Source organism: Aspergillus pseudonomiae (genome assembly GCF_009193645.1).
Source record: "Aspergillus pseudonomiae strain CBS 119388 unplaced genomic scaffold BDV37scaffold_18, whole genome shotgun sequence".
NCBI classification, from domain to species: domain Eukaryota; kingdom Fungi; phylum Ascomycota; class Eurotiomycetes; order Eurotiales; family Aspergillaceae; genus Aspergillus; species Aspergillus pseudonomiae.
In genome coordinates, this window is record NW_022476010.1 from 232,229 (window position 1) to 260,141 (window position 27,913).

The window sequence follows — 27,913 nt, forward strand, 5'->3', positions numbered from 1 at the left end:
GGATAGCTTTACACTACAGTGCACTAGCAGAAGCGTTTTGGATACCATAGTAAGTAGTCTTCTATATACTACAAAACGATGTAGGCAATCTCGAACTCAATTACTTCTTGTGTAGAGACTTGAGACTGAAATTGAGTGCAAGAGAGGGTTCATATAATAGAAGCTGGTAGGCAGACCCACTTGGGTTGCCGCAGGGCCCTAAGATTAGGGTTCTTTTCGTTTTATTCCTAGAGAATATAGACAATGCAGTGTACAACAACTAGTTCACCATCCACCATGTTTTTATTTAATCCATTGTGATTTGAATTCGTTTGAATCGCTCGTGTTGCATATTGAGAAGTCTTAACAATGCTTTCTCAGGAGAACAATGAAGGGCGCAAGAGACCGGTGTCTGCATTCAAGCTCAAGAGTAAATATCGGTCAAGGTATTGTGAGTATGCCCAACAGATGAAACCTATCTCATGTATAATATATATGATAATAACTTACTGGGTCAATAAAAACACAAGTCGAATTGAGGTATCGTCCACATCTCCTAGCGCCGTCTGTGACTGTACCATATTCATCGAGTTGCAGAACTGGTCACTGGATGGTCGTGGATGGGTGCTTACTCCCCCTCGAATCGCGTGCCTGTTTGTACAAGTGTCACCTTCTGGATGATAACCAGTGGGGACTAACGACCGCAGAAGCCTACGTTGGATAGCTGACACGTCCAGAAGTGGAGTGTGGTAGTATCAACAATATCTTTGAGGATTCCTTTTTTTTTTTGGGAAGATCTACCCCGCGGCTTCAGCTCGGCCAAGCCTTCAGTTCAACTCCTCTGATATCCGATTTGATGTGGGTCTGCTGTGCAGCGAGCTGGCCGCTAGCCGGAGACAAATCGGTCATTGTGCAGCTTAGCCGAACTTGTATATACCTCACTGGTTGATTTGGCCTGGTAGGTCGATCTCCTCATCCCCTCTGAGGCGGAACAACTAGCTGTATGATCAACGAGAAACTTCAGCTGAAGGAGGACGGCACTCAGCTGAGCCTTGGGGAAACATGGACAAAAAAAGACGCCTTCTCTAGCACGGCTTGGGCATAAATATCGTTGATTCTCACTGCTTCTGTTTGATTATCAACATACGATTTTATACCTCTCTGAATAACTACCTGAAGACTTATTGTCAATCTTCCACAAATCCAATCATGGCTGACGACATAAGGCTTGATTACTTTCGTGAAAGTGATAAGAGTGTTGCTTTGATGTATGTCGCAACCTATCGGGAGAGAAAAGCAAGAAACCCTAGTTTTGTTCCGGATGGTAAGTTGCAATAACCACATCCATCCTTAGGTGTTTGTCGTCCTTTGCTAATAGCCAAAAGCTCTAGCCGATGTGAAACCATTCAATGAAGGCTACACCCCCGAGGAGAGAGAACTACTTGATGCTGTCAGGGCGGGCTACGTGGATCTTCTGGAGGCCAGTGCAAATTACGACAATGGAAACGCAGATTTTCGCCGCAGTATGAGAGGCAGATATCGATACATGTACGCGAGATCTATAGTCGATATAAATTTTGAATTCGCTGACACCGGGTTACGATTTAGTATCGGGAGACGTACAGCAACCGATGTGGATGTAGTCATTGGTGTCGCCCGACACCCTGCTACAGCTCGGGGAGCTCTTACATGGGATAATTCCTTTGATCATTTCGTGGCCTTTCCACGTACGCTGCCTTGATGGCTCGAACTTGGAGACTTTTTGCAACCTATGCTCCAATACCTTGGTATCTTGTGAATGATGACTTTTCTTTGAGAACCACAATCCTCTAGCAGTTGAATAGTATAAAGTATGCAAAACCAAATCAATACGTAATCGACCTCATTGTAGATATAAAAGATCGTCCTTGAATGTCTGCATTTGCAAATCGAGTATCTAACGTTGCGATTTTCAATCATGGTAAATTCTCCAGATCGATGGACAAGTCTCTGCTCGAGTTTCCAGATGTCCAAATTCGCGGTTTTTGTCGGGATACTTTCAAGTTCCCAACCTCCTTGAGTTGCTCCCCTTGCGACATCCCCTGGATTCATACCTTGTTTAAGCTCTATTCAATATCCTCGGCCACTCCGGACTCCAAGGCTAGTCCGTTGTTCATTGCAAGGATTGGACCAGGTTTAAAAACGATCGGAATATGACTTCCACAGATAACGAGGAAAATAAACCTATGCTAACCTTGATTGTAGTTTCAAGATAGGATACAGGGAGAGAATTAGTAAGACCAATCAAAAGTAGTGGAGCTATATAGGGCTTCTCCCTTAGTAAAGCATATGCTTCGCGCTTATAAGAATGTACGATTAAAGTTCCCAGACCCCTTGACCCATACAATCCAGGATAATGTAAATAGGAAAACAAGTACATATTGAAACCACCATAGAATGTATTATTCCTTGTTAGGCAAGTTATATGCTTTGTGGATCACCCGCAATCCTGTAGATTCGGGTTCAAAAGAAGAGAGCTGAGCGCCACATACGCACGGGTGGAACCATATTGTCCGGTTTTCTAATAGCCGAAAATCGATTATCGCTTGCAACTATTACAATGGCAAAGATCCTTTAAAATAAGTAGCAGTACTTGAGGCGTGGTATGCTCTCATTCATGAACTCATACACTCACAGACAGTCAATATGGAACCCGCAAGAGATTATGATATAATCATCATCGGGGCCGGCGTGGCTGGTATCAACACGGCCTATCGCATCCAGACCATGCTGCCCAACTACTCATATGCCATTCTGGAAGCTCGAGACGTTGTGGGCGGTACCTGGGACCTGTTCCGGTACCCTGGAGTCCGACTCGACACTGACATCCACACGTTTGGATTCCCATGGAAGCCATATCACACCGACACGATTATGCTGGATGGTACTTCCATTCGGGAATATATCAACAGCACTGCGAAGACATATAACATCGACCCTTGCATTTATTTCAACCATCGGCTTAAAGAGCTGAGTTGGGATTCCTACAAAAGCCAATGGAGTTTAACAGCTATGCACAAAGATCAAGAGCCCCGTTTCACCGCAAAATTCGCCATCTTCGCGACAGGATACTTCGATTACCAGCGGCCACTCCCCGCAGAAGTACCAGGTTTGAGCCACTATAAAGGAGTGGTCGTACACCCGCAGTTCTGGCCCGAAGAACTCGATTATGCCGGAAAGAAGATCGCTGTTATCGGCAGCGGATCTACCGCAATATCACTGATCCCCAAGCTTGCTGAGACAGCATCGGCAGTAACCATGATCCAGCGAAGCCCGAGCTACATTGTGCCTGTCCCTGACGGTGGAGATACATGGTTGACCCGACTATTGCCTGCTACGGTATCGCACATGTTCAAGCGCTATAGGTTCATGGCGGTCATGCTCGCGAGCTATTACTTCTGTCGAAACTTTCCCCGGCTCGCAAAATATATTTTGCTGAGGCTGGCAGGAAATCAGCTGCCCGACCATATTCCACTGTCGCCCCATTTTGAACCCAACTATGACCCTTGGGATCAGCGTCTGCTCGCTTGCCCTGATGGGGATTTCTTCCGAAGTTTGCGCACTGGCAAAACCAACATCGAGACAGCGAATATCAGTACAGTCACTGAGAGTAGTGTTGTTCTCGACAACGGCAACTCCGTCGATGCAGATATCATTGTCACTGCGACAGGCCTTCGGTTACAAATCGGGGGTGGAGCACAGTTCGAACTAGATAGAAAGCCGTGCGATATTGCCAAGAAGGTCATGTGGAAAGGCATGATGCTGCAGGATATCCCTAACTGCTTTTTCATCCTGGGGCATCTGACAGATGCGTCATGGACGCTTGGAGCAGATGCATCCTTTCTACTGATCCAGCGGCTGATAAAGTATATGGAGACGGAAGGCATTCGGGCGGCTGCTCCTCGCCTGCATGGCTCGCCAGGCCAGCCGACTCAGCTTTGGAACTTGAATGCCAGCTATATGCTCAGGGGTGAGAGTAAAGTACCCAGCGCGGGCGAGAAGCCACCATGGCAGCCTCGGACAAATTACATATTGGACTATTTTGATGATCGGTATGGATCCTTTGATACGTGCATGGAGTTTTCACGAGGTTATCGGAATGGTATGAATGGCGTGAGTGAACCTGTGAAGGAGAAATAGATAACTCCATGTTGTTTGGGAACCATAGAGTTATACGCCTTCTATTGGATGTCTTTGGTGCTCTCACTAACTTACTAGACTTGTACGCGCATGGACACCGACACATATAGCGGTGGTAGATGGAAACTATTTGAGTTGTATGCCAGTGATATGTATCATGTGGCAGAGTCGTAGACAGACTCTACGATAGGCAGTATGAATGAAGCTACTGCGGCTAAAATAATAGCCTTTGTACCGACAAGTATAGTATGCAGAGAACAGGACTCATCCACTCAGTTGTACTGTAGGCAGTTAAGCTCAAGCTAGCTGAGCATCCTCCAGCTACTCTACGCATATAAACGCAATTGGGTCAGACCGTACAATAAAGGAAAGGTTTCACTTTAAAAACATGTACATTCGTATATATATGCGTAGTATGATATATGCTAAAAAGCTATCTCATCAACGATCATGCAAATCACAAAATCGTAATCTCAGTCTCGCCCGTCAAAGGCACATCAACATGCCGCACCAGCTTCTTGTTCTCCGCATCATACTCCACATCGTCCTCACCCTCTGGCTTGGCCTCGACACCCAGAACAGTGATAACCTCAATGTTGACCCCAGCATCATACTCAAACGAGCCCGACAGACTAAGCTTGCCATCCGCGTAGACGAAGTCAATCTCTGACACGGTATCCTGGACAACCGACTCGCCGTCATCAAGGTATAGGGAGCCCTCGGCGCGGCCATCCAAGCCCGGCGCGACAACGATGTTGAAGCCCTTCTGGCGGAGCGCGGTGGTGGTGTTTGCGCTCTCGACACGCTGGGGGTAGACGATACCGCCCTTGTAGTGGACGGTGATGTCGGTGAAGTCGATGTTGTCGAGGGAGACGTATTCGCCCTGTCCGCGGACGGGCTTGCCGGTGCCCCATTCGTAGAAGATGTCGTCTGGGAGGTAGAAGGTGACGCTGGTGCTGTTCTCCTCTGTGACGGGGGACACGAGGATACCGTCACCGTAGAAGAACTGGAGGTCGATGGGGTAGGTGTTTGCGTCGTTGGGGTAGTTGAAGAACAGGGGGTTGAGGGTGGGTGTGCCGGTTTGGTTCTGCTTGTAGATGGCCGTGTAGATGTAGTCAACTGAAGGATTGTTAGGAAACTTATTCTCATCGTTGGAAGGGAGTTTGCTGGGTGGATAGCTTACGGAGCTGGTATCTGATGGCGATTCCATTGCGGGCGGCTTGAGCTACGGTGGGCCAGCGGTAGAATTCTTGCGGGTTCGCGAAGATCTCGGCGTGGTTGCGGAAGAATGTGTAGAAGGAACCGAGAGTTGCCCATCTAATGCTTTGTATTAGTCCTGTACTTTCCGTCATCTAAAGAGTGCGAGATTCAAGCCTTACCTGGCACAGAGGGTTTCCGTGACATTACCGCCGAAGCCGCAAACATCGGGACCCACAACAGGGATTTGGTACAGAGACGCGAACTGCAGGATCTGACTGATGGATTGGCGGTACCAGGGCCATCCGGATACATTGTCTGCAGATGAGTTAGCTGGCTGCTTTTGTTGTCACTGTTGTTAATGTGGGGATGGTCTTACCTCCAAGCCAGTGGGAAACATCCTTTCCGGAGCCAGCAAAAGTGCTTCTGGTAATCACCAAAGCGCGGTCATCGGGACGTCTGGCGCGCATGGCATTATGGGAGTGCGAGGACATCATAGCACCGTAAAGGTTGTGGGTATCGTATTGGACGTATCCACCGCTCTGCACCACGTCCGTGTCGGCAGTGCTGTCGGCAAGTGTGGGACCGGCGCCGTTCTGGATCATGTATGGTGGCCTGATAAACTCGCGGTTGGGGAGACCCTTGCAATCGTTGGGGCCACAGCCAGAACCGGTCTGTCTGCCATGCTGCCAGCCAGCCTTCTTGTCATGGTGGCCCTTGTGGGACCGCCAGTGACCAGCACCGAGGTTACGGCGGCCACGGGACCGAGTGTGTTGACGTTGGACAACAGCAGTAGTGTCGCGCTTCTCAGTCGCATCGCTGCTCACCCAGTTTGGCTGAAGGCTGGCCGGGAATCCAGGGATTGGGGCATCTGGGCCGTCTCTGACAGGTGGCGCCTCGGGAGGGTCGCCATCCACTTCAGCGAACTTCTCTGGAGTGGTGTTGTTGCCGGGGTACGGGCGGTTGTAGAAGTTTGCGGGCTCGTTCATGTCGATCCACAACGCATCAATGTCCGGGCCATTGGTTCCGTCGAAGAACTCCAGGAATTGCTCGGTCCAGTACTGCTGAGACTCAGGGTGGAACCAGTCCGGGAAGTAACTAGGACCGGCCCAAACGACACCCTGCAAGTTGGTGCCATTGACGTCCTTCATGAAGGTGTCGTATTTGAGACCTGCATCGAGTGCCGGGTTAGACTCCTTGTAGTACACAGCGGGATCAACCATGACAATATAATGCTGGTCCCTCGCGTGGATAGTGTCCACAAGGTCTTTGTACAGATGGGCCGGGAACCGTTCGGGGTCAATTGTGAAGATGCGCCGGCGGTCCATGTAGTCGATATCAGTCCAGATCGTTTCGAGAGGAATGTTGTTGGTGGAGTAGTTGGCGACAACAGCAGCAACCTCGTAGACATCCTGGTAGCCGTATCTGCACTGGTGGTAACCCAGTCCCCAATAAGGAGTCATCAACGGAAGCTGAGTGATTTCCGCGTACTGGATAGCCACATCGCGCGGGGTGGGCCCAGCAATGAAATAGAAATCAAGAACACCACCGATGATGTTGTACTCAAGGTACTGGGTGTCGGTGTTGTTGATGAAGATATCCATACCGTTGGAGTTGAGCAAGAATACTCCGTGGGTCCCAGTCTGCCTATGGTCAAAGTAAATCGGATGAGCGCCGTACAGGTTCTCTCCCTGGGGCGTTCCATAGGCATCACGGGTGTAGATGGTCCTGGTGTAGTTGGTCGTGTTCAGCATGAAGGAGTCACTGTGCTCGCCCAGTCCGTACAGATGCGGGTGCTGGGGAAGGTGTGTCTTGAGGTAAACATATTGGCTCTCGAACACCAGCTTGTTGCCAGTAGTATCAAAGAGGACTTCACCGGTATCGGTCCGAGACACGGTAAACGAGAAGGGGTCGGCTTGGAAGTCGAACTTGAGCTTGCTGTCCTTCGGGGAACACCATTCGCCGAACCCGGGGCGCGGGAAGACACTGTCTGGAACTTGGTAGACAGTGTTGTTGGTATCCAAGATCTTGACGTGGAGGCGGTCGCTGGTCTGATACTCGACTTCCAGCTTCAAGTCCGGGAGATCAGTCCCAAAGACATTGCATGCCGGGCCCGCGAGAGTCAAATCCGCATAAAAGCCAGAGCGAGTCTGCCAGTGCTTCGTGGCTTTGTATCCCGGACACCCAGAAAGGTCCTTCACGTATAGATCGTTTCCGGGGCCATCAAGATCCTCCACTCCTTCCTTGCTCTGGGCAAAGACGGAGGCGCTCAGGGCCGCAGCCGAAGTGAGCAGCTTCTTGAGATACATGGTGAATGAAGCCTTGAGGAAGAGAGAAGAGATGGCCTGCTGCTGGCCTTATATAGCTTCACTGGTCCCTTTGCCAAGGCCCGGTCTTGGCTCTTGGGGAAGGGGAAAATGATGCAAGATCACTTCTCCAGCTCTTCCCCCCGGGCCTGTGCCCACTGCTGGATCCACCACGGCCCTTGGCAAATTTTCCGGGCGCGTCCGAGAGCTTTCCAGTATGGGCAGGTAGAGCTCTCACGGCCGGAAGAAAAGAACGAAGCGACCCGGAGCCGTGGAAGCTCATCGGCAAAAACAACAATGCTTGGTCTGGTTCTCCGGCAAAAGCCCGAGAGACTGCAACCCAGTCAGTTGGCACTCCACAAACTCCGCGACGATCGTTGCGTCCCTTGTCTAGCGCCCCCGGTAAATATCCGTCCTGGGTCTTCCCTAGCTCTCTGGTTGGTCGGTGCTGCAGGCGAAGGACGCTATATTAGTTAAACGATTCAGACGGACCATTGAGCGCTGAGCTTTCCCCGGGCCTGCTCCACATTCGGTGCGCACTCTTTACTCCCGGAGTACTGTGGCGCATCCTCATTACCGACAGTATGGTGGCACGATTACCACATCGGGATATTTCAACGTTGTCGGCATCGCGGTCCGGGCGAAGCCTGGAACTGAGAATACCGAGCAAGCTGTATTCTACATGGGTAACCCACGAAAGGCTTCACATTTACGAAGCTGATACGCCAGTGGGGCCCCGCAACGGACGCTCTATTCCCCACAGACAACCTGGCTGTGCTGAGGTGGATGGCATGTTAGACCATGGCATGACAATTGGCTCATCACTTTTCGGAATAGCATTCAAGAGCTCTTCTGATGGTTACCGTCTGGTGGACTAAGAATTCTGGATCCGAGGAGAGGTCATCCGTCCCCAACTGACCAACATTCAATACCCCTCGCCAATGTCAACGCTGGAGAAAGATTTCACAGGGTGGATGGTAACAATCGTGACTGGACTAATTAATATGATCTGCTGCAGGAACAGGTAATTAGAGTTGATGCACGGCACTCCAATCACCATGGTGCTGATATGCGGTCATAATTAGGGCTAGGCCTGGCAGTGGTAAGACCATTTATCCGCGCACGTAGATAGAAGGAAGTCAATAGTGCCACAAAAATCGCTGATAGCACCCTTGCATAGCCAATGGTTCAAGCGCAATCATTGGTATATAGTTATATTATATATATTATATATGTTGAGAAGCACTGCCTGATACTTCACCAGGATGGAGGCTATTGTGGGAATATATTACCCAAGTCAAATACTTGGGAACAGTATTAAGTAGAGCTAATTCACGATTATGGTCTCCCCCCTCGTAGCTCAAAGGTAATGATAGTAAACAGGGACATGTTATTAGACCAGCTTGATGTCCCGCCACGGTCCAGATAAATCCATATATTCTCCATGCATCAGGCCATCAATGTAACATTCCCCTATCACACGGTAGTGGCCATCTAGCGGGTCCGTTTCACGAATTATAAAAGGAACCCTACTACCATGGAAGAGAGCAATTCGATCGCCCTCATGAGTGTTTGCTGGGACAATGCCCACTTTCTGCATATCCGTGCCGCATGCAACGGCAGGCGAGAAGATATCTGCGAATCTAGAGGCGATGGCGTTGTATGCTTGGGACTCCGCCGCCCATATGTCATTCAAATAATCTATCCTTTCAGATAAAACATGAGCCTCTTCAGAGTCCATGTCGAAGTCACCAATGGGCAGTCTCTGCTTAATAGCCGTAGTCTGCTGTGGAGTAAGGTTTGGTAGAAATTCATCGACCATTGCAGAAATCTCTTGACGATAGGCGGGAAACGAACTTGTGTACGATGGGCGCGTGCCTACGCGTGATACACGATCAACTAGGTATCCCCGGAGGCATAGGAGCTTTCCAGGACCTAGCTCGCCAGAGACATGAAACTTGGAGGCCGCAGTGAATCTATGTGGCTTGCGTTTGCATTTCCATTTCGATAGAGTCCTGGGGTAAGGTGCTGATGTCCAATCTGGAACCCAGGATGGAAATGTGTGATCCGAAGACCGCCCACTTCTGTACAGTAGTTCCATCATATGACCATTCTTGACGAATGTGCATGCGTATCGCCAGATAATATCTTCCAGTGGAGCTGTGTAATCTGGACGGAGTTCCTCACAGTTATCGCTGGCTAGGTTTAGTAGTGCAAACAATTTATCTCGTCTCTGGGTCGCCTCGTTCAACTGGAAGTGCTCAAATAGCGATAGTAGTTGATATTTTGCTTCAAATTCTCCACTCACCCAGCAGTCCTTCCGGAGCTTATCGAGACGCAGGACAGAGCCTGCTCTACTCCCTCGAGAAATGAGTAGGTCTGAGCTGTATTGCTCAGCATGTTGAAAAAGCCGTGAGACTATATCACAGAAATGACCCCACGGAACACACTGATCACCACACCAGACGATAACGTCTCTCGCTAGAACTATTTCCTGCACAACCCATATTCGCCGGAACCATTTGCGTTCAAGCAGCTTGCATAGGTTATTCCAGAATGTGCGCACTATGGGTGGGATTAGGTCGTCTCCACTGCGAGGTGGCATAGTGAGTTCCAACGATTGCTTTGCAATTTCGTTTATGGTCTTGAGAACCTCAAGACTACCATCTTCATCCTCGCCAATCCACGCGTATACGCACGTGGCCCATCTAAAAATGTCCGGCATCATGGATATTTGAGAGGCTTTCTCAACATTATCATTCTGGTTGATGCAAATCGCATCTACCCAGAGCATTCTTGGCTCTTGGCACTTACGCATTCGCATCAAAGCCAGATATAAAGATGTTGTGATAGGAATATACCCTTCCGGGGTGTGCAGCTTGAATGGCTGAATAGCACTTCCCCAGGTATAAGAAATAGCGTCATACTCGGGCCGGCCTGCTATAGCTGAGTGTATCAATTCCCCTGTGAGGTCTTCATCCCCTCTTCCTGGCAGAAGATAAAGAAGTCTTATCTCTTTTGCTGCTTCATCCAATGGGCTCTGGATGTACAGATGTGGTATTGCCGACACAAAGGGTCTAGACTTTCGGGATACGGTGCCATCACGCTCCTGTGGCTTCTTGCTTTGGAAGTCAGTGAGCTTTATCCCACGACGCGAGCCATCGTGTATATTCGCGAGTAGGTTTGATTGGGTCCTTATCAGGAGCTCTTGTTCACTAATCATATCCCATGGATCCATGAACATGTGGACGCTGGGATTGTTATAGATATTGGAGACTCGTATGAGAATGTAGATGCGGTCCTGCTGCTCGGACGAATCTCGCACCCGCCATCTACGTGCCTGTGGCCATGCCTGTTAGCATACATATCTACCCAACTGGGTAAAGATTTCCAATGGACGGGCCGTAGGTCAACCTCCATCCTTCAGCTCCGAAGGGGATTTGGCAGAGGGAAAACCTGGAAACGAAAGGCAGGAGGGGAGTGCTGCAGGGAGATGCCATGAATCACCCACCATGTCCAGATCGAGCGCACTCCAGGAAAAGGATGCAGATGTACCATCTACTGTGGTCTGGACATCAATACGGTAATCAGGGGGAAGGTATGCCCATTCTGCCGCCCTTTTGACTGAATTTGCTTTCAAGAAGTCGGTCATTGCTTGACCAGTTTGAGCATCAATATAAAAGCCCGACATAGGAAAATTGTCTTGCACCGTGAAAGGGGCATGGCCAAGGCGAGTTCGCAAGGGGCTTGTCCAATGTATATCTGGATCATATGCGCTGCCAAGAACGTGCCGTAGAAACTCGGAGACCTAAAATATTCAGGACACTTTAGCTAGCATTCACAGCAATATGTGGTGAGAGTATCTTACAAATACTTCTCCGAGAAACGCCGGCTCATGGTCAGTTGGGTTATTAGAATTACGTGCTATGAAGACAGTTTGCCCCCCAGGGTCAAGTATCTGTAGGCGTGCAGGTAGCGTTTTTTGACCTTGAGTAATTCCCTCAAAATCCACCTCGGGCAATTCTTCCACAGTAGAGCAAAAGATAATGTCAGGTTGTGGTGTAAACCTGGGTACTCTATGTTGATAATATAAATCTGTCAACTGTGCGATACTCATATTATCCCGATCATCCAACTGCGTATGCCCAGTCTCAGATGGATGGACCCATTCGCATTGTGCAAAGGACACCTGTGTGCGGTGGCCATCCGCCTCTGGAAAGACGGATATCTGCTGCCACTGTTCTATGAAACTTACCTTTTTATTACTGCCGGTTACTTGTTCCTCGGATCTGCTCATAGAGGGCAGATTGCAGTTCATTGCAGTCGGTATTTCTGAGTCTTCAGACGATTTGCTAATCAATGAGATATCATCACGGATGGCGTTTGATTGAGTCACCTGTGTAATCTCATCTTCTCTTGACGACGAGTCGTTCCTGCGACTTAACTGGTCCGCATACATATAGGTACTGAAACCTAGCCCTGGCTTAGTAAACAGGAGACCCTTGGTTGCCGAATTTTGATACAGTTACTACTCACAGCTCATGGCCCGAAAAATCCCTCCTCGACCTAGAGCATCGTGCAGGAGCTGTATGTCATTCAGCAGTAAAGCTGCCCATAATAAGCTCCTGTGTTCAAAAGGGATCCCGCACAATTGTGACAGCTGTTCACAGAGCTCGAAAGGCAGATTTTGTGCATCTGCATCGCTATGGCGTATGTAAAGTCTTACGCTGTTTTCCTCTCTGACAATCAAAGCCAGTTTAATGTCCTCATGTGTGTCGATAATGTACCCAGATGGATGAAGAACGGTCCATTCGACAGTCACTTCATCAACACTTCGCACTTCTATATCCCGAAGCAATTTGGATATCTCGGACGGCTGAGACAGGTGATTTCGAGCCAGGCTACGTCAGGATAAGAGAGGAGCGACAGATAAACAAGGCAAGATGTGCCCTACCAGGATATGCATTCAGCTTTGGACAAGAGCAGACTTTTGTAGTCGTCCTTCACTACGGAGGCCAGACCCTGCCGCGGCCTGCAAATTGCTGCCTTGGACAGCAACCGATCCTCGATAAGCAAGGCGCGGAACAATCTCGACATGCGTGCTAAATCCTCGGCACCAAACGCGAGCATGGTCAGATGTCCATGAAAAGTCTCCAATAGGCGGGGCTGGTCTGCAATAAACCAACCATCATGCCGTTCGCAGGTTTGTAACGTTGGTCGGGCTTCACCTCTCCTCGTCGGAAAGATTGGGAAGGTGCGGAGGGCCCCAACTGCTTCGTACCCACACTTGGAGTCTTCCAGAGATAGAAGGTGATCTATACACTGGAAAATCGCACTGATACGCTGGAGCGAGTCGGCCTGAGATATTTGCTTGGCCTCACTAATCAGTGCGGCCAAAGCGTCGTCGCCCATGACCCATCGGAAGGTGTCCAGCACACGAGATCAGGGCGTAGGCCAGGTGGAATGTCGGGGGAAAATGCGTTAAAAAGTCAGCTCTTCCCAGAAAAGAGCCCCGAGCGCTGAGGGCCGCCGCCATTTTGGCCTTGTGGGTTAGTCCGCTGTATGTTGGTATTCTCGTTTCATGTTTGCTTTTTTTTGCCCCTCCTCCGAAACAACCGAGTATCAGCCTCGCCTCCACTCCCAGATTCCCTATTACATCTTTTCAAACACAAAGACTCAGCTATTATAGTACTCCCTAAAACCTTTAAACCTGAATAGTAAGTGATGGTGGTATTTCTCGGCCATACACGAGCGTCGTCCGACGGACTTCGGATTCTTTCCATGCACTATACTCAATGCAGAATAGCCATTCATCTTGAGATATACCCAGATCGAATGCCCGTATTTTGCTTTCTCTTTCACGAAATCCTGAATTTTCTCCCAAATTCCGGTCCATGCTTGCCCACTTACAATCCGGAGTATTCATCGCACCTCAGCTGGTAGGAGTCTCAGCGGATTCAGGGCTAATGCAACACGTGCTGCACCGTAATTGGTCAATGATAGAACCTGACCCTCTCGTTTTCATCTGGCTGCAGGTCGAGATTGATCTAAGTATTGATTGGCTCGATAGATTTGGGGGGAGAGACTAAGTGATTATTGTAGAGGGTAGAAACGAGCAAGGAAGGTGTCGAAGGGGATGGCGCTATATTGAGAATTTGTGACTTTTGGAGCCAGGACTCACGGTTGCAAACCCAATGTAGAGTTTTCTGAACATCCTATTCATATGGAAACTTCACATATCTAAGTTAATAATATCCCAAAAAAATATATATATAATAGTTGAAATACTATACTTCAATCCCACTCAACCAAAACGCCAGATGGCGCTAAGTGTCGTCCCTTGGAAACTCCATATCTAACCACAGAGTGCAAGAAGATACAATGTTGCGATGTTTACCTAAGTACATGCAGTCTTTGACCAGATCCTGGAGTCAGAATAAGTTGGGTTTTTTCGGCTAGATATAAACTCCAGACAGTTCTATCAAAGTATAACTAGAGCTGTCGAGCACCTGTGAATAAATGTTGCTCTACTTGATCTGCACAAAGTGAGGTTAGTAGGTATGCTATCAAGACTCAGTTGGCATCGTTAATGTGCTGGTAAATAGCTGGCCTGGATTACTCCATAACATACCTAATCCTGCTGCAAAGAAAAGATCCAACAGTTAGCACTATGAAACCGAATAAGACTATGCAGCCATCGACCTGTTGGAGCCTGATCTTAGTGCAAGCCTCGAGCAATTTCATAGCGGCCTGATTGAAGATATATCAATGGAGGAGAGCAAATGAAATACAACAAGAACTAACTGGCGGCAATCGAATGGCAAGGGCAGATGATAAACTTAGCCCTATCACAACAGGTCTCAGCTGAGCAGGAGAACTGCCATAGAACTGGCATAGCTGGGTAATAATACATTTCGTAGGTAGTGAGTGGTGAAGGCGGGATATATTTTCATATACGCAAGTCCTACCAAAATGTTGGTGTATATGGACTGCATGATATGTCCGTGGGCCCGAGCTGTCCGTAGACGATTTAAATGTATCGGAGCGGCAACTTGGTTATAAAGTGCTGACTACACCGCAGCTATAGAATAATAACACATCTAAGAGATGCGTGTTCATGGGGAGTGTTATCTTGACTAGTGAATTAGTGGTTCCACAGGAATTTGTGCTTATTCTTTGGGTTGATCTAGCTCGAACGTAATATATCATGAATGTGCCCACTATCCTCCACTTACCAAGGTTACCGTGAAGACTCAAGATACCTGGAAACCCAGGCCCAACTCCGACAGCAACACCCCAACCACTAGCAGCTAAAAGAAGGGATGAGGATTGACTCCCGCAGTCATGGTCTGCAATACATCCCAGTGCTCCACAATCTTCAACCCGTCGAAGCGATACATATCCATGACCGCCGTATCATTCTGCCCTGGCGTAACAGACTTGACATGAACAAGACCGTAGTCACCGCCCACAAAAAGCTGGTGGATTTCAAAGACAATGCCCTCCGTCGAGAATAACGGAGTCAAGGCTTCAATGGCAGCCTGTCTTCCGTCCAAGATGTTCGGGTTATGTTGGGTGTAGTTTTCAGTCACGTATTTGTTGAATGCTTCTGCGACTTGCTTTTCGGTGTAGAAGAGGTGAGAAAAGTCCTCGAGGATAGCTTGTCGGTTCTCTTGCAGGGAGTGTTGGTTGTTCTCGTTTGTGGATGTTGGATGATGTCCTTGTAGATAGGCGGCACCTGCAAGACCTAGAAACGCGCTGGCGAGTATGGAGAGACGGAGTAGAGACATATTGAGGAACACTTATTAGCTTTGTAAATCATGAAGGACTGATTTTAGAGGTTGACAAATGGGATACGCTTTCTTATACAAAAGTGTTTGTTAGATTCATGCCTCCACATGCCGATGTAGATCAACGGGTCGGGACCTCCACCGGCAAAATCACCGAAACACAGCTGTGGTCTAGTCGAAATGCCTCTAAGGATCTAGACCACTGCATTGAGTGAAGTCCGGGGCAAACTCTGGGGATACTTGGCTAACTGACTGCTTCGATTGAAAACGTCTCAGACTATGTCAACAGCACTTGAGGACCATACACTGCTACGTACCGACAACATATACCAAAGGTCAATCCCTGTTCGTAGGGAAAATGAGACGACAGAATACCACCAAGCCTTGAGGTATTATTCACGTAGTTCATATGGTAGATAATCACAAATTCAACGTAAGCGAATGACGACCAGTCACTTCTATTTCTGATAATGCTAGTTCTGTTGAAGGTTGGAAAGAAGTTTCAACATCTTTGTATAGATGCATTTTATAACGAAGAGACAGTGTGTATGCCTCCAAAAGCCTCTTCGTTTAACGAAATTAATGGGTGAATTACGATTATTTTTAAGAATATTATTAGTTACTAAGTTTAGATTGTAGCCAGTAACTATTACCTTAGAATATTGATTAGATTAGACTGGATATTTAACACGATCAAAATAATTAAGGCATAGAAGTAAAGCAGAATATATAGCGCATTATAAAACTAAAGATATCGGTACAAAATCTCTACTGTCTGGAGCCATAATTTAGTGCGCTGTAGTATAGGCGGTATAGGGGGCCAAATGCTTTCTGACCCTTGTGTACTTACACTCTAATATGACACCACGTACTGACCGGTACGCCTGTGGTATGGAAACATGACATAGCAGTTTTCGTACCTCGCGGCGGTCCCATCCTGCGTATCTAATTAACCTTTACGTAATCTGGTTGTCATGCTGTTCAAGAAGAAGCTTCATTACCATGGCAGCTCTTGGTTGTTGTGCGAGCACATTCTGTCTTGCCTTTCTCAGCACTGCATCTGTGATTTGCACTTTGTTGCCCTGTTGCAGGAGAAGCTGTACGAGGTCCAACGCATAGCATTTATTCGAGACTGCTGCGATAAGCACTACCTCGGTGACCCGTATCTCATTGCCCCGGTGCTTAATGAGAAGCTTCATGAGTTCCAGGCCATAGTGAATGTTCGATGCTGCTGCGACGAGCGCGTCATGTGTGATCCAATTTTCATTTATCTGTTGCTGAAATAGAATGCGACCGGCTCGGGAAGGGTAGGATTGTCTTTGTGACATGGCAAGCGACACTGTGTGTGCGATTGTGATTTCACTGGCTCGTCGTTGAAGAAGGGTATTCAAAATATGTGGTCTATCGTAGTTCCTTGATAATGTTCTTAAGAGTAATTCCTGTACCCCTTCAATGTTATATCCCCGGGGCTGAAGAAGGAGCAGTAAGTTCTTCAGGTGGTCCCAAATCTCTGTTGCATCCATGGCTACCCCGTCACTTGTTCTAGGAATGCCTTGATGAAAGTCGCCCATGGCCGTTATGCTTGCGCGTACAGCGGGGACAATGTCTGTTTTCTCAATCCCAAAGTAGCGCCTTTCGAGTATATTCTCCAATTCTTCTAGATTTGATGACGACATGTGGTGCTGTAGGAAAAGTTTGTTCAGTAATCCCAGATTGTTTACTAGCTTCCGCAACGTTGGAAAGTACGATTTCTGGGTACAATATATGTGGTCATCAAATAGAAAGCGAACGACATCCCGGATGAGGTCATGTTCGCTCTTCTCATAATCAGGTCTTATCATATCCGTGTCCTGCGCATCCGAGGATAATCCAAGCAAGGCATATATCTTATCGCAAGGAAGGCCTGCTTGGCTCTCACAAAATTTGATTAGGAGGGTATAAAGATCCCGGTTCATGTTCCACCATGTGCCACTCCGGGATGGTCCAGGCATTATATCCAGGACCGCTTGACAGTGTGCACGCGGGCACATCTCTAGTAAGAGAGGAGCGAGAGGAAAGATATGAGCCGAGACAGATGCTTCTCCGCAGCACACTAGGCCAGCTCTTGCATTGGCCACTTCTTGCAGGATCCAAACCCTCTTAAACCAAGGTCTGCTCAGCAGCTGCATAAAGCCCTGGCGCTGTTGCAATTGGAGGTCGGGATATCTGGCCTGCAGACCCGACTGTACGGCTGACCAGAGTTCGACCCAGCGCCAGTCCGAGAGTTCCCACGTCTTGGATGCATGCTCGGTACCTTTCTTCTGGAGCTGTCTTAGAGAATTTAGAATCACATCCGTCGCGTCTGTTGGCTCGCCGAGCCAAAATATAACTCTTTCGGCCTGTTTGTATATATCCCCCATGTGACGAACCTGATGCCCACGCTCTTTATCATTCGTCTGGTCTATACAAATCCCATCCACCCAAAGGATCCGGTCCTCATCGCGGAAGCGAAGATACTGGAGGGCATTGTATAGGTTGTGCGTAATACCATGTCTTTTTCCGTTCATTCGTACGGTCCTCACAATTTCGGTGGAACCCCACGTATAAGAAAGAGCTTCGTATGAAATAGGACTTTGCTCTGGGTAGAGCCACGCTTGGAAGAGCTCACAGTCGATACGTGGTCCATGTCCATGGCAAAGACGGACGAGGCGAAAGGCTGGCCCGTCCAGGTCGAGAGGCTCGTGTTTGAACGATTCCATATTTTGCTCGTAGATCGGGTGATGAGAACCATCCATGGACTGTGGATTCGATCTGGAAGGTGCTCGAAAGAGAAACGAGTATATTCCCAAGTAGGTATGATGATACAGGGTAGTATGTGGTCGAATTGTAGTGGAGGGACTGTGGTAGTGTATTCTCAGCCTTGTCAGGTGCTTGTTGTCAAGGTGGAAGCAGTGATGTGTATAATGTGGCTGTGCTGTATGGTCAAAGATCTGCATTGTTTCTCGTATTCTCTATTCGTGCCATAAGAGTTATATTGAGCTGTATTCCACCTACATCCCGTCTTGAATACGTAGATATGAAACAGAGCGGATCCGATCTAAATATGAATATGACCAGGGCTTCTTAAATTATAAAGGAATATAGCAAAATGAGAAGCCTGGTTTAGAATGAAGGGGAAGGGTACGATCTGGACTCCACGGTTAGCATTGCCTTAAAGACAAACTGAAGCATCGGGGTGTTTCCTACTCTGTAGCAAAAGCACAACAATGGACTTCCAGACTTCCATCACTACATTCTTGTTCATAGGTAGTGGTAGTTTGTTGACATTCTAGTCCCACTACAATGAAAGTCTTGCAAAGATTGATTCCCTGTAGTAGGTTCAAATCAAGTAAAGACTGAATTCGGGTAACAGACATACACATTCATTCACAGAATGTATCCTGTCAAGGCAAGAAGGTGCTTAGTTAAGCACTATCAAGAAGGTGGTAAACTCAGGAAAGAGTGAATGTGTATATCACAAATGGCATCTGCCGAACAGCAACAGACAACAACAAACAAGGCAGGCCAACCAAGACCATAACCTTCTCTCTGCAACGAGAACCATACCACCATCCCCCATCAATATTCCTAACTTAACACACGCTCCAAACATGGAGAATTCATCTTCAACAACAGGAAACTGTGCCCACTGTCAGAGCCCAGCTACCAAAAGATGCAGCGGATGCTCTGGAGCCCCGGAATACGACGACGAGATCCCAGGGCCCACGCTCTACTGCAGCTCAGCCTGTCAGACACAAGACTGGGTTGAGCACAGGGCCAAATGCAAGCAGCTCCAGGCCCGCAAATCTCTTTCAAGAGCTGCCAACCTACTTCAAGCGATACTGTATCGAATCCGCCTGCGCGCTCATGGAGTCACATCTGCAACTGCCCATGTTGACGGATCCAGGGTGATCTTGTGCCCTGCTAAAGAAGAACAAGAAGAGGTCTATCGACCACTGGGGCCGCTATGTGTTGATCTTGAGGGCGGTGATCAACGCGCGTTCGATGCCATTGTCATGGTGAGCTCTTGTACAGAAGCGGTAGTGTATCTCTTTGTCTTTGTTCGAGATATCCTATCAGGTAGAATAACCCCACTGGTCTTGTTGGACTACCCGAGAGCTCTGCTGACTGCGCAGGCCTTTGCTCCAAAATCGAGGAACTCACAATTGACGTTCGTAGCCCGGAAATCTCCATCGAGAGGCCCGACGGTGTTTCCCTGACCACTACCAAAAACCACAATGTCTACCGTGTCACGCTGAAAAGCGGCGAAATATGGATAATCGATCCATCTGGAGCCCAGTATGGATTCGTGGAGTGTCTCTACACATGGCGCGATTTCGCAAAGGAGAGGCTGGGTGGGATTCACAAAGAGGACAAGCTAGGTTATCAGCGTGTACAGACTAGTCGAGACCATGCCGAGCACAGCGAGTTTTGTTTGCAGGTTTTTGACATGGAACTGTTGGAACTTGCTTCAGCGCTCGATGAGAAGATTCCTACACTTGCCAAGGTGTGTGGTGGGAACTTGAAATTGACCCTCCAGGGGTCAGATGCTGCATTTCAGAAAGCGAAGAATGAACTGCTTGATCAGTTAGGAAGATGTGTCGATCTTTGCTTGGAGGAAGTCTTCTCCCCTGAACGGATTGTAAAGAGATCAATGTTAGCTGACCGGCGCATCGCACGGAAGATATGAGTTTCTCATCTTGGAAGATAGGTTCTTGCTCGTTGATGCACCCAAGTGCTAATGTGAGCGCGTTGTCAGTGGCGCTTGTGCTGGTGTGAAAGGTTAGTAATAGGTTAAGCCGAATATGCTTCCTGATAGAGATGTCTGTCTCGACTCGGCAGAGTTCGACGAATGAATAGTTCTCTATTATTATCAAGAGATTCTTCGAAGCGGCCTGTTATAAACTATGTCAACTGGATCAGCACTCTGAATGTACGAATCCTTTTATGCTCAGAAGACAATATTATTCAGTTCAGCCTTCTAACTTCTATCTTTCCTGTGTCTTCTCTCTAATGGGTTTCTAATTTGCCTTCGCCATGGTCATTAACGTTTCAGTATTAGTTTAGTCTATATACTCCATGTTCTGGATGTTTGAAAATCTGTTACGGTGTATATTTAGGCGGACTCGGGCCTGAGCTCTCACGATGCTCCCCTTTCGAGGGCACATCCTCGTCATCAGAGCTTTCCGTAGTAACCCTCGAGGCCAGCGAAGCAGCAATACTCGACCGGGTTTCCGAATGTCTCGAGCAATGTCTTTTCTCGTCCCTCTCCGTCCCATAATCCCTCCCCCTAACAGAAGATGGCCCCGCGTCTAGTTCAGCAACCCCAGAACCCGGCAGCTCATAAATCGCACAAGAAGAGTCCGAAGGCAATTCAGGCCGACGTTCCCGACTACTATCCAGCTCTCTTGGCCCATTCTCAGACACACAGTCCGAATTGCTCACGGAGTCCGACAATTGGACGCCTTTCTCGGAGTTCACAGCCCGCCGCCGCCGCTTCTTTATGAACATATATGCCCCTGCGATAATAATAATAGCCCCCGTTCCGGTGCCAACGCCGATTCCCGCTTTTGCGGCTGCCGAGAGTCTTGGCTTGTCGAATAGCAAATCTTTGAGTTTTTGGTCCATGTAGGAGTCGATGGGAACGATGTCTGTATGAGATGCGACGAGGTTGGCGTCGAATTTGGCTTGGTAAAGTGAGAACTGGACTCTCTCGTAGTCGACCGCTAGGTATGCTTCTTGAAAGAGGACTCGGCCGAGACGTTGTTCGTCATTGGTGGTGGCGCGTCTGATGGGGAGATATGGGAGGGAGGTGTCGGGTTGTAGGGTTGGGTATGGATAGGTGAGGGAGTGGTCGAAGGCCTGGAAGGGGAGGGTTATATTGACACTTTGCGATGAGTCGGGCAGGTCGGAGATTGAAAGTGTGATGGAGATGTTCATGGCGAGGAGTTCGTCCCGGTGTGAGGTATCATTGCCGTATGTATAAAAGCCTAGACTATCATCGTAGGTGAGGTTGAGGGCCTCGCCAAAGGCATCAAAGGCGTTACTGGGTAGCCAGAGGTAGCTTGTTGAGGAATCGAGTGTGAAATATGTGCTACCTCCCGGATTCGAGGGGGCTATATGTTCGTCTATATGTGCGCCATCGTCGGCCTCTGCTCCGGATGAGATCGAGATGGTATTCAGTGAGACAACAGGGTCGGCGGTTCTGCTGAGATGGAATGTCGCGTTGTTGTCGTAGAAGCGCGCCCGATCCACGCCTCCAATGGTCAGAGATGCCGGTGCGCCTTTCAGCCCTGCGTACAAATATCAGTGAAAGCCTCGTGAGCATGGCGAAGTGTGTGGCATACGGTAGTAGGCGCCAGCGGTGTAGCCATAGGTGCCACTGGGAGCAAAGCTATCGTTTATATATGCAGTTTCCATGAGATTTAGGTCCAAGTTGTCGATATGGCCGCTTTGGCCCATGCCCAGTCCAAGTACCCCGATCCATGTGTCGGTATCATTTAGAATCTCAATCCTTTGTTCAGTAACTGGTCTAAAGTCCACCCATATAGTATCATTCCCATAGTATGCTTCGATTGAAGGATCCCCCGAGCCGGAATGTGAATCTTGAGGGTTCCATGTCGTCGATTTGCTGGCGTCAAAAAGCCCACCTCGCTTTTCAGGACAGTCTGCTACTGAAGCTATCTTTTTCTATCAGTCGACAATGGATACTGTGAACAGGATGGGGATTTAGGGAATCTGTCTGCCGGGAATGGAGGACATCACATACAGTTCTTGCAGCCACTCGCTCCAACAATCCATATGTCGGTGTCCACGGTGCTTGGGAAAAGAGAGACTGTTTTCAACTCTGATCCGACCCATATGTTCACACTAAGGATGGGTAAGCCGGTGTGGGGGGCGGTTTAGAATGGCAGTAGTAGCCTAACTTACGCACTCCAAGTCCCGTCATTGCCGTACCTGCGCAAGCGCGTAATTAGTGAACTGGCACGTGAAAGGGGCAGTTCACCTCCAAAGGGAAAACGTACCAGCCGACATCGACGTCCACCGAGGCAGGCTCTGACTCTGGCTCGGCCTTGGCAAGACAGACGGGCAGTCCGACCAGAAGAGCTATGCCCGCGAAGCTCTTCATACTCTGGCGTCAGGGCATGGACAACATTGAACTCCGAGTGTTGTTTAAGCCACAATCAGGTACTGTCAGGAGAGATCGAGTCCACACAATAAGTAAACTAGATCATGGGGGTTCTCGCCTTCCAAAGGGGTCGTGGGTATGGGGGTGGAGATGAAACCACGGTACGGGTTTGGTTGCCAAGCATTATGGAACTGAAAATTTCCAACGTCGGCCCTATTAGGCAGGTCGATTAAGATGCTTATGGACATTCATCTCGATTCATATGCCATATTTGGTAGGGTTACATTGCTAAAGGCCAGACATCCGGCAACACCGATGCGGGTCGATCATTTTGGTCGTCAAGCATTCACCTGAGTCACACCTTATGCTGCCCTACTCTTGTGTGCCTGCGATAGCTATCTTTTATACGGAAATACGTTCATATTGAGATCAAACCTTCTTGGGCAGTGACTATGAGCATTATCGCTCAATCAGTGGCACCAGCTTCAGACTCTTCAATGCCAAGCCTGGCAGGCTGCAGCCTTTCAAGCATCACGGAATATTATTGCCCTACCACATGGGCATCTTCAGGTGCAGACCCACTTGGAATGGACAGAGCCACTAGCAATCTTAGCCAAAGACTAAATTCATCAGCAGCCAGTTATGAACGTTGTTGCCCTGTCTGGTCCACTATCTGGTGAGCCACACAGCCAGTCAACCCTAGTATGCTCCACGCTCAGCTCGCCACAAATGTTCTGCGCATATTCCATCTGGGCTTTTGGTGCTGGCTGACAAGTGATGTAGGTTGCGGAGTAGCCCTGGCCCATTCACCCAAGGTCCCCGGCGAGTTTATCGAGGCAACGGCTGTCAGCAACCAAGATAATTTATGGTGATCCGCGTACACCGATGCATTGACGAAGTGCTTCGGCTTTGATTTATTACATCTCAGCAAAGGTTCTTTAGAATGACATTTTACCGCAACTCATAGCTATGCTCACACACTCTTGTACGATTGACAGATTCAAGTGTATAGCAATGTTTTGCTTGTTCAATAGCATTTCATAGGATTCTGGATCAGCAGCTTAACGCTCTAAAAGGTCAAGCCCTAGGTTCTACTAAAGAAAGACATGTAGGAGCCCACAGTCACTCAACACTCAACATTATAGTTCTACGGCCCATCGGCCCAGAAAGGAGTGGGTCAGTCAAGCTGTCTAGATCTAATATTACCGCTGGTCTATACTGAAGATCCCTTGGCGTGATCCGATCGGGGGTCACCCAATTTAGGTCTATAGACGGTAGTGTGGGACAGTCCGTGTCATCAAGACATCCGATGGAATTGAAGAGGCCATCAGTAGTTTTATGTGTATCACCGTCGCCGCATTAATACGATAATGGGTTTTGTTGTTGGTTTCGCGTGTGGCGAGATAACCCTGAGTAATTTTTACATATTTATGTCCAATTGAGCCAAATCATATACGATTAACCCCCAATTCCGATACGCTTCCTATTTGATCACTGTAGCTGAACATATTTCAATCATTACGAATACACTACGTTTCCAGAAAACCTAGCCTTTCTTGAGATATAGCAAGGCAAGAAAAGGGATAGTCTAGCATTCCGGCGAGGTAGTGCCATGAAAAAGCTTGCCTTCTATAGCACAAGGATCATTAACGGGTTCGTGGTTCCATGCCTAGAAGTGCGTGCCTAGAGTGCGGTATATCAGTAGTATGCAGTCGAATATTATGATTCTGATACTGTAATTTAAGGCCCATGATGCACAGAATTGTTCAAAGGGTAAAATAAATCGGCGGTGTCCAGGTACAACAAAGGCTAACCACGCCTGCTAAGGTCTAAACCCTTCATCAGCCACGCATCAAACAATAGGTCCCTAGCGGTTGGCCTTCTCTCAGGGTCCCACTCCAGGGCTCTTCGTAAAAACAGCAGAAATCCGTCCTTGTCATCTCCTTGGATATGGGCTGCCAGTCTGTCAAGCGTTATGTCGGGCACTGGGGCAAGGTCTTTCCATCGGCCTGCACATTTTCACAAATTAGTAAGAGCCACTTGGCTATATGTTCAACCATGGTTAGATACATACCATCATTATCAAAGAATACATGACCAACCCGGCTTCGTTTCCCAAATTCAGCAGGAGGAATACCTAGAAGTGCAACCATCTCGGCAAGATGAACCCTGTCGTCGAAAATGCCATCAGTGTTTTGGCCGGGTGAACAGAGTGCGACGGCAAACAATATCCCAGGCCTTGATACAAAGAGAAGAGTTAGTATATGGGATAGTAATTGGAATGATGAAAAATATACCATAGTTGCAACGCTCCAAATGTAAACCTTGCAGTCCCAATTCATTTTTAGAACAACCTCACATGCTCTGTATACGTTGGGCATAATATCGTCGTGATGCTCCACATTGCCAAATCGAGCCTCGCCGAAGTCACTGAGCAAAGGTAATCCATTCCCTGGAATGAGGAGTTGGCTTAGATATATTTACCGGCCACAAGGCAGCATTTTTCTAGGTGAGGGCGCTTTGATCTCTCCCTCCTCGATATTCGAAAAAGTTTGCGGATCACCAGCGTGTAACAGAAGGTTTTTCAGCTGTATATCTAGAGGAGAATTAGTCATAGGCGATGAAATAACTAATAGTGGGCGAGTTTACCAGTATGTATCACATTGGCCTCGGTATGAAGAAAATCCAATACCCCCAAGACCTGTCGCAGACATGGCTTCAAATCGTCAAGGGTCATTACTCCTTCAGGGAAGAACCATAGAAATTGGTCCACGCTAAGTCCAAGAGGTTCGAGAACGAGACATATATGGCGCCCGTGAGGACCTTCAATTTAGAAGTGGCCCAGCAATTTGCGGATAAAAGACCTGCCTTTACAATCCGCCCGAACAGAGTTTATGTGGTTATAGATTCTAAGTTCGTGGTCCCTCTCGATGCCGTGGACGTAGACCTTCAAAGCAACATACTTAGGATCACTGGCAGAAGGTCAGCTCAGAGATTTGGTATAGTTCATATACACCATCCGTAATGAGCAAGGGATGGCGACATACACTAAGTCACGACAAAGCCAGACCGTCGATGTTACACCGTACCCCAAATTCACGAGTACTTGATATAGAGCGTCCAGGAGGTCTCCGATGTGAATAGGATAATACTTATCGGGAGCGTAAGTCGGCAAGGTCTCCTCTTCCACTCTATCGCTTGCATCAATAATATCACATCCTGAAGTAGGGAATACGCGGGGCTTAGCTAGAGCTGATATCGAGGACGACATTCTCCTGCGGTGGGTCAACATGGCTGGTGGTTGGGGGCATCCTCGAAGACTATATCTCGAGGTTCCAATGCACAGAGGAGGGCATATATGCGTCTTCGCATCGGAAATAATCCGTGGGAATGCGCGCGAGGACAATCGCACCATTATCATAGGAAAGAGACATGCAGTGAGTATGGTGTGACTTTTGGGGATGCACGAGTTAAGATGACCAAACGAAGGTCAAGTGCTTTTAGCTGAAGGGGGCGGAAGAGCCAGAAAATCTGCTCCGAGGTGGACAGTATGCGCAGACTGTATATGCAAGAAGGAGCCCCCTTATGGAAAGCAAAGTCTCACTATACACCAAAAAGTGACAGTAGGCAAGAAACATCCTATAGCCAACAGAAAAGCCCGTTAGCGTAGTTCTTGCAACGCCCTGGTGGTCCAGTCCGAAATCGCAAACAGGTTTATTTTTCAGGAAAGTGAATGTAAATAGGCCTGAGCATGATGACAACTAACGACAAGGAGGTATGCTGTGGCTCGGCTTATGTCAAGATGCTGCTATACCAGCTCCGGCCCAGGCTGGTGACTCTAGCTATCATCACAGCGTGCTACAATTCACTGAAGGAACCTATGGGTGTGAAATCTATCATGGTGGGCGCAAGATGACCTCAGTTATAATCATTCGCAAAGCCATAGAAAACCTCAGACGGTGTGTATACATAACTTTACCGGCGCCATACCCGGTGATTCCTAATTCTAACCAGATTTTGATCTATAGTTGTCATTCAAGATCCTCATCGACTTCGACATTCTATTCTCCCCGAACCAATATGAGCCGAAACCTTGTTAGGGGTCTCCAGACTACGACCAGAATGCTGATTCAGTTCGTTGGTGGTGTCAGCCCAGATGATATCCTCGTCAGTAATGGACTCACAGGACCAGCGTGGGAAAGGTCCGCCAGGAGAGTGACAGATGCCATAGAGAAAGCCGTAAGTGGGCCGGTCTTTTTATAGCTCCACACGTAGCTGATTGTTTTCAAGGATCCAAGAATTACTGTTGCCATAATTCAGTATGAATCTCCCTCCCTTCAACCTTCCATGATTATATTCCTTCTCCGCTAACACAGCTACCTAGGGGTGCTAGGGCTCACTTTTCGTCCAAAGACAAGAGTGACCATGAGATGGTCATCACTATAGGGCTCGCTGCCACTGCTGGAATGCAAATTGGCTTTGTACACGTGCACGTCATTGGGATCTTCAAATTCTTTCCTTCGCTTGCTGGAAGACAAGGTGGATATGATGCAAATATCGCACGTGCTCAAATTGAGGTTCATATCAACAATTCAGAAAGCAATCCCACCAACGAGGGAAGTGACAACAGCAAACCCAGCCAGGACTGAATCATACAGCAAATGGGACGGTACGGCTAAGTGCGGTTTCTGAGTGCCTGAAAGGGTTCATGTGGCCTGCGAACTTTCTTCCTGGTATGAAATCCGATACTCTCTCCATATCATCACTCAAGGAGTTATGTTCCTGTTAATTGTACCACCTGTCTTTCCCTGGTCGTAGCCAACCAAAAGGGGGATGAAGGAGACCGGCGAGCATACAATCTCCTCAATCAATCAATTTATGGCCCTGTGTATTTAGGGTTTGCTGGAAAAAGCTATGGCATACCATGTGTTACAATTGTTTCTAGGAAACAGTATTCCTACAAGGGGCGTTCAAATACTCGTGTTTCAGAACGATGTATAGCACTTTTATCTTCTGTCCAGGACATACCAACCACTGGAGGAATAAGCTAGCCTTCTGAAGTCAGTCACCGCTCTAAAGAATGATGTAGGATCTAAGTTTTGAAAGGCCGTCGTCCAATTCCTCTGGACAGAAAGAGCAAGCGTTATCATTGGCATACGTTTATAGTCTGCCAAAGAAGAAAGAAATAAACTCTCTTACGCCATTGATTACATATCTGAAGATAAATTTAGTTCTCCCTACCGAGGTGATTCTTCTTTCGTAGCTGCATGTGTGGCTCCATCGCCATTGATGCCGACCCGAGCTCGGCCATGGCG

The 27,913-nt window shown here is 48.1% G+C and overlaps 9 protein-coding genes across 9 annotated transcripts; 3 read left to right on the forward strand and 6 right to left on the reverse strand.

Annotated features, from left to right (window-relative positions):
• Positions 1-2,664: 2,664 nt before the first annotated feature.
• On the forward strand, positions 2,665-4,158 carry BDV37DRAFT_292415 (flavin-containing monooxygenase; the record flags this gene model as incomplete). Its single annotated transcript, XM_032089176.1, has 1 exon — positions 2,665-4,158. One exon carries the CDS (start codon positions 2,665-2,667, stop codon positions 4,156-4,158), a length of 1,494 nt encoding a protein of 497 aa, XP_031943521.1.
• Positions 4,159-4,615: 457 nt separating this feature from the next.
• BDV37DRAFT_281115 (glycosyl hydrolases family 31-domain-containing protein) lies at positions 4,616-7,664 on the reverse strand (the record flags this gene model as incomplete). Its single annotated transcript, XM_032086749.1, has 4 exons — positions 4,616-5,277; positions 5,342-5,475; positions 5,538-5,673; positions 5,735-7,664. 4 exons carry the CDS (start codon positions 7,662-7,664, stop codon positions 4,616-4,618), a joined length of 2,862 nt encoding a protein of 953 aa, XP_031943522.1.
• A 1,390-nt stretch (positions 7,665-9,054) lies between these two features.
• Positions 9,055-13,073, reverse strand: BDV37DRAFT_281116 (HET domain-containing protein; the record flags this gene model as incomplete). The annotated part of the gene is made up of 5 exons (XM_032086750.1): positions 9,055-11,001; positions 11,173-11,469; positions 11,530-12,134; positions 12,198-12,562; positions 12,616-13,073. 5 exons carry the CDS (start codon positions 13,071-13,073, stop codon positions 9,055-9,057), a joined length of 3,672 nt encoding a protein of 1,223 aa, XP_031943523.1.
• Positions 13,074-14,971: 1,898 nt separating this feature from the next.
• BDV37DRAFT_281117 (nuclear transport factor 2 family protein) lies at positions 14,972-15,451 on the reverse strand (the record flags this gene model as incomplete). The annotated part of the gene is made up of 1 exon (XM_032086751.1): positions 14,972-15,451. One exon carries the CDS (start codon positions 15,449-15,451, stop codon positions 14,972-14,974), a length of 480 nt encoding a protein of 159 aa, XP_031943524.1.
• A 956-nt stretch (positions 15,452-16,407) lies between these two features.
• BDV37DRAFT_292420 (HET domain-containing protein) lies at positions 16,408-18,189 on the reverse strand (the record flags this gene model as incomplete). The annotated part of the gene is made up of 1 exon (XM_032089177.1): positions 16,408-18,189. The coding sequence occupies one exon, from the start codon at positions 18,187-18,189 to the stop codon at positions 16,408-16,410; it is 1,782 nt and encodes a 593-aa protein (XP_031943525.1).
• A 287-nt stretch (positions 18,190-18,476) lies between these two features.
• BDV37DRAFT_243410 (zinc finger MYND domain-containing protein) lies at positions 18,477-20,210 on the forward strand. The gene has a single exon (XM_032081438.1). It carries the CDS (start codon positions 19,081-19,083, stop codon positions 19,687-19,689), a length of 609 nt encoding a protein of 202 aa, XP_031943526.1. The 5' UTR covers positions 18,477-19,080; the 3' UTR covers positions 19,690-20,210.
• A 289-nt stretch (positions 20,211-20,499) lies between these two features.
• BDV37DRAFT_243412 (pepsin-like aspartic protease) lies at positions 20,500-22,611 on the reverse strand. The gene is made up of 5 exons (XM_032081439.1): positions 22,495-22,611; positions 22,400-22,426; positions 22,239-22,339; positions 21,817-22,149; positions 20,500-21,762 (listed from the first exon to the last, which is right to left on the reverse strand). The coding sequence occupies exons 1-5, from the start codon at positions 22,596-22,598 to the stop codon at positions 20,573-20,575; spliced, it is 1,755 nt and encodes a 584-aa protein (XP_031943527.1). The 5' UTR covers positions 22,599-22,611; the 3' UTR covers positions 20,500-20,572.
• Positions 22,612-24,407: 1,796 nt separating this feature from the next.
• BDV37DRAFT_270114 (kinase-like protein) lies at positions 24,408-25,869 on the reverse strand (the record flags this gene model as incomplete). The annotated part of the gene is made up of 8 exons (XM_032084490.1): positions 24,408-24,607; positions 24,673-24,767; positions 24,808-24,836; positions 24,896-25,050; positions 25,090-25,194; positions 25,248-25,421; positions 25,473-25,570; positions 25,646-25,869. The coding sequence occupies 8 exons, from the start codon at positions 25,867-25,869 to the stop codon at positions 24,408-24,410; spliced, it is 1,080 nt and encodes a 359-aa protein (XP_031943528.1).
• An 809-nt stretch (positions 25,870-26,678) lies between these two features.
• BDV37DRAFT_281122 (uncharacterized protein) lies at positions 26,679-27,247 on the forward strand (the record flags this gene model as incomplete). Its single annotated transcript, XM_032086752.1, has 3 exons — positions 26,679-26,837; positions 26,889-26,917; positions 26,983-27,247. The coding sequence occupies 3 exons, from the start codon at positions 26,679-26,681 to the stop codon at positions 27,245-27,247; spliced, it is 453 nt and encodes a 150-aa protein (XP_031943529.1).
• Positions 27,248-27,913: the final 666 nt, after the last annotated feature.

Excerpts from the sequence above, each read along its gene's own strand:
- BDV37DRAFT_243410 (XM_032081438.1), top strand. The coding sequence starts at position 19,081 with ATGGAGAATTCATCTTCAACAACAGGAAACTGTGCCCACTGTCAGAGC.
- BDV37DRAFT_243412 (XM_032081439.1), bottom strand. The coding sequence starts at position 22,598 with ATGAAGAGCTTCGCGGGCATAGCTCTTCTGGTCGGACTGCCCGTCTGT. Across the intron at positions 22,427-22,494 it reads GTGGACGTCGATGTCGGCTG|GTACGGCAATGACGGGACTT; the intron begins GTACGTTTTCCC and ends GCGCTTGCGCAG. Across the intron at positions 21,763-21,816 it reads CACCGCTGGCGCCTACTACC|GGCTGAAAGGCGCACCGGCA; the intron begins GTATGCCACACA and ends ATTTGTACGCAG.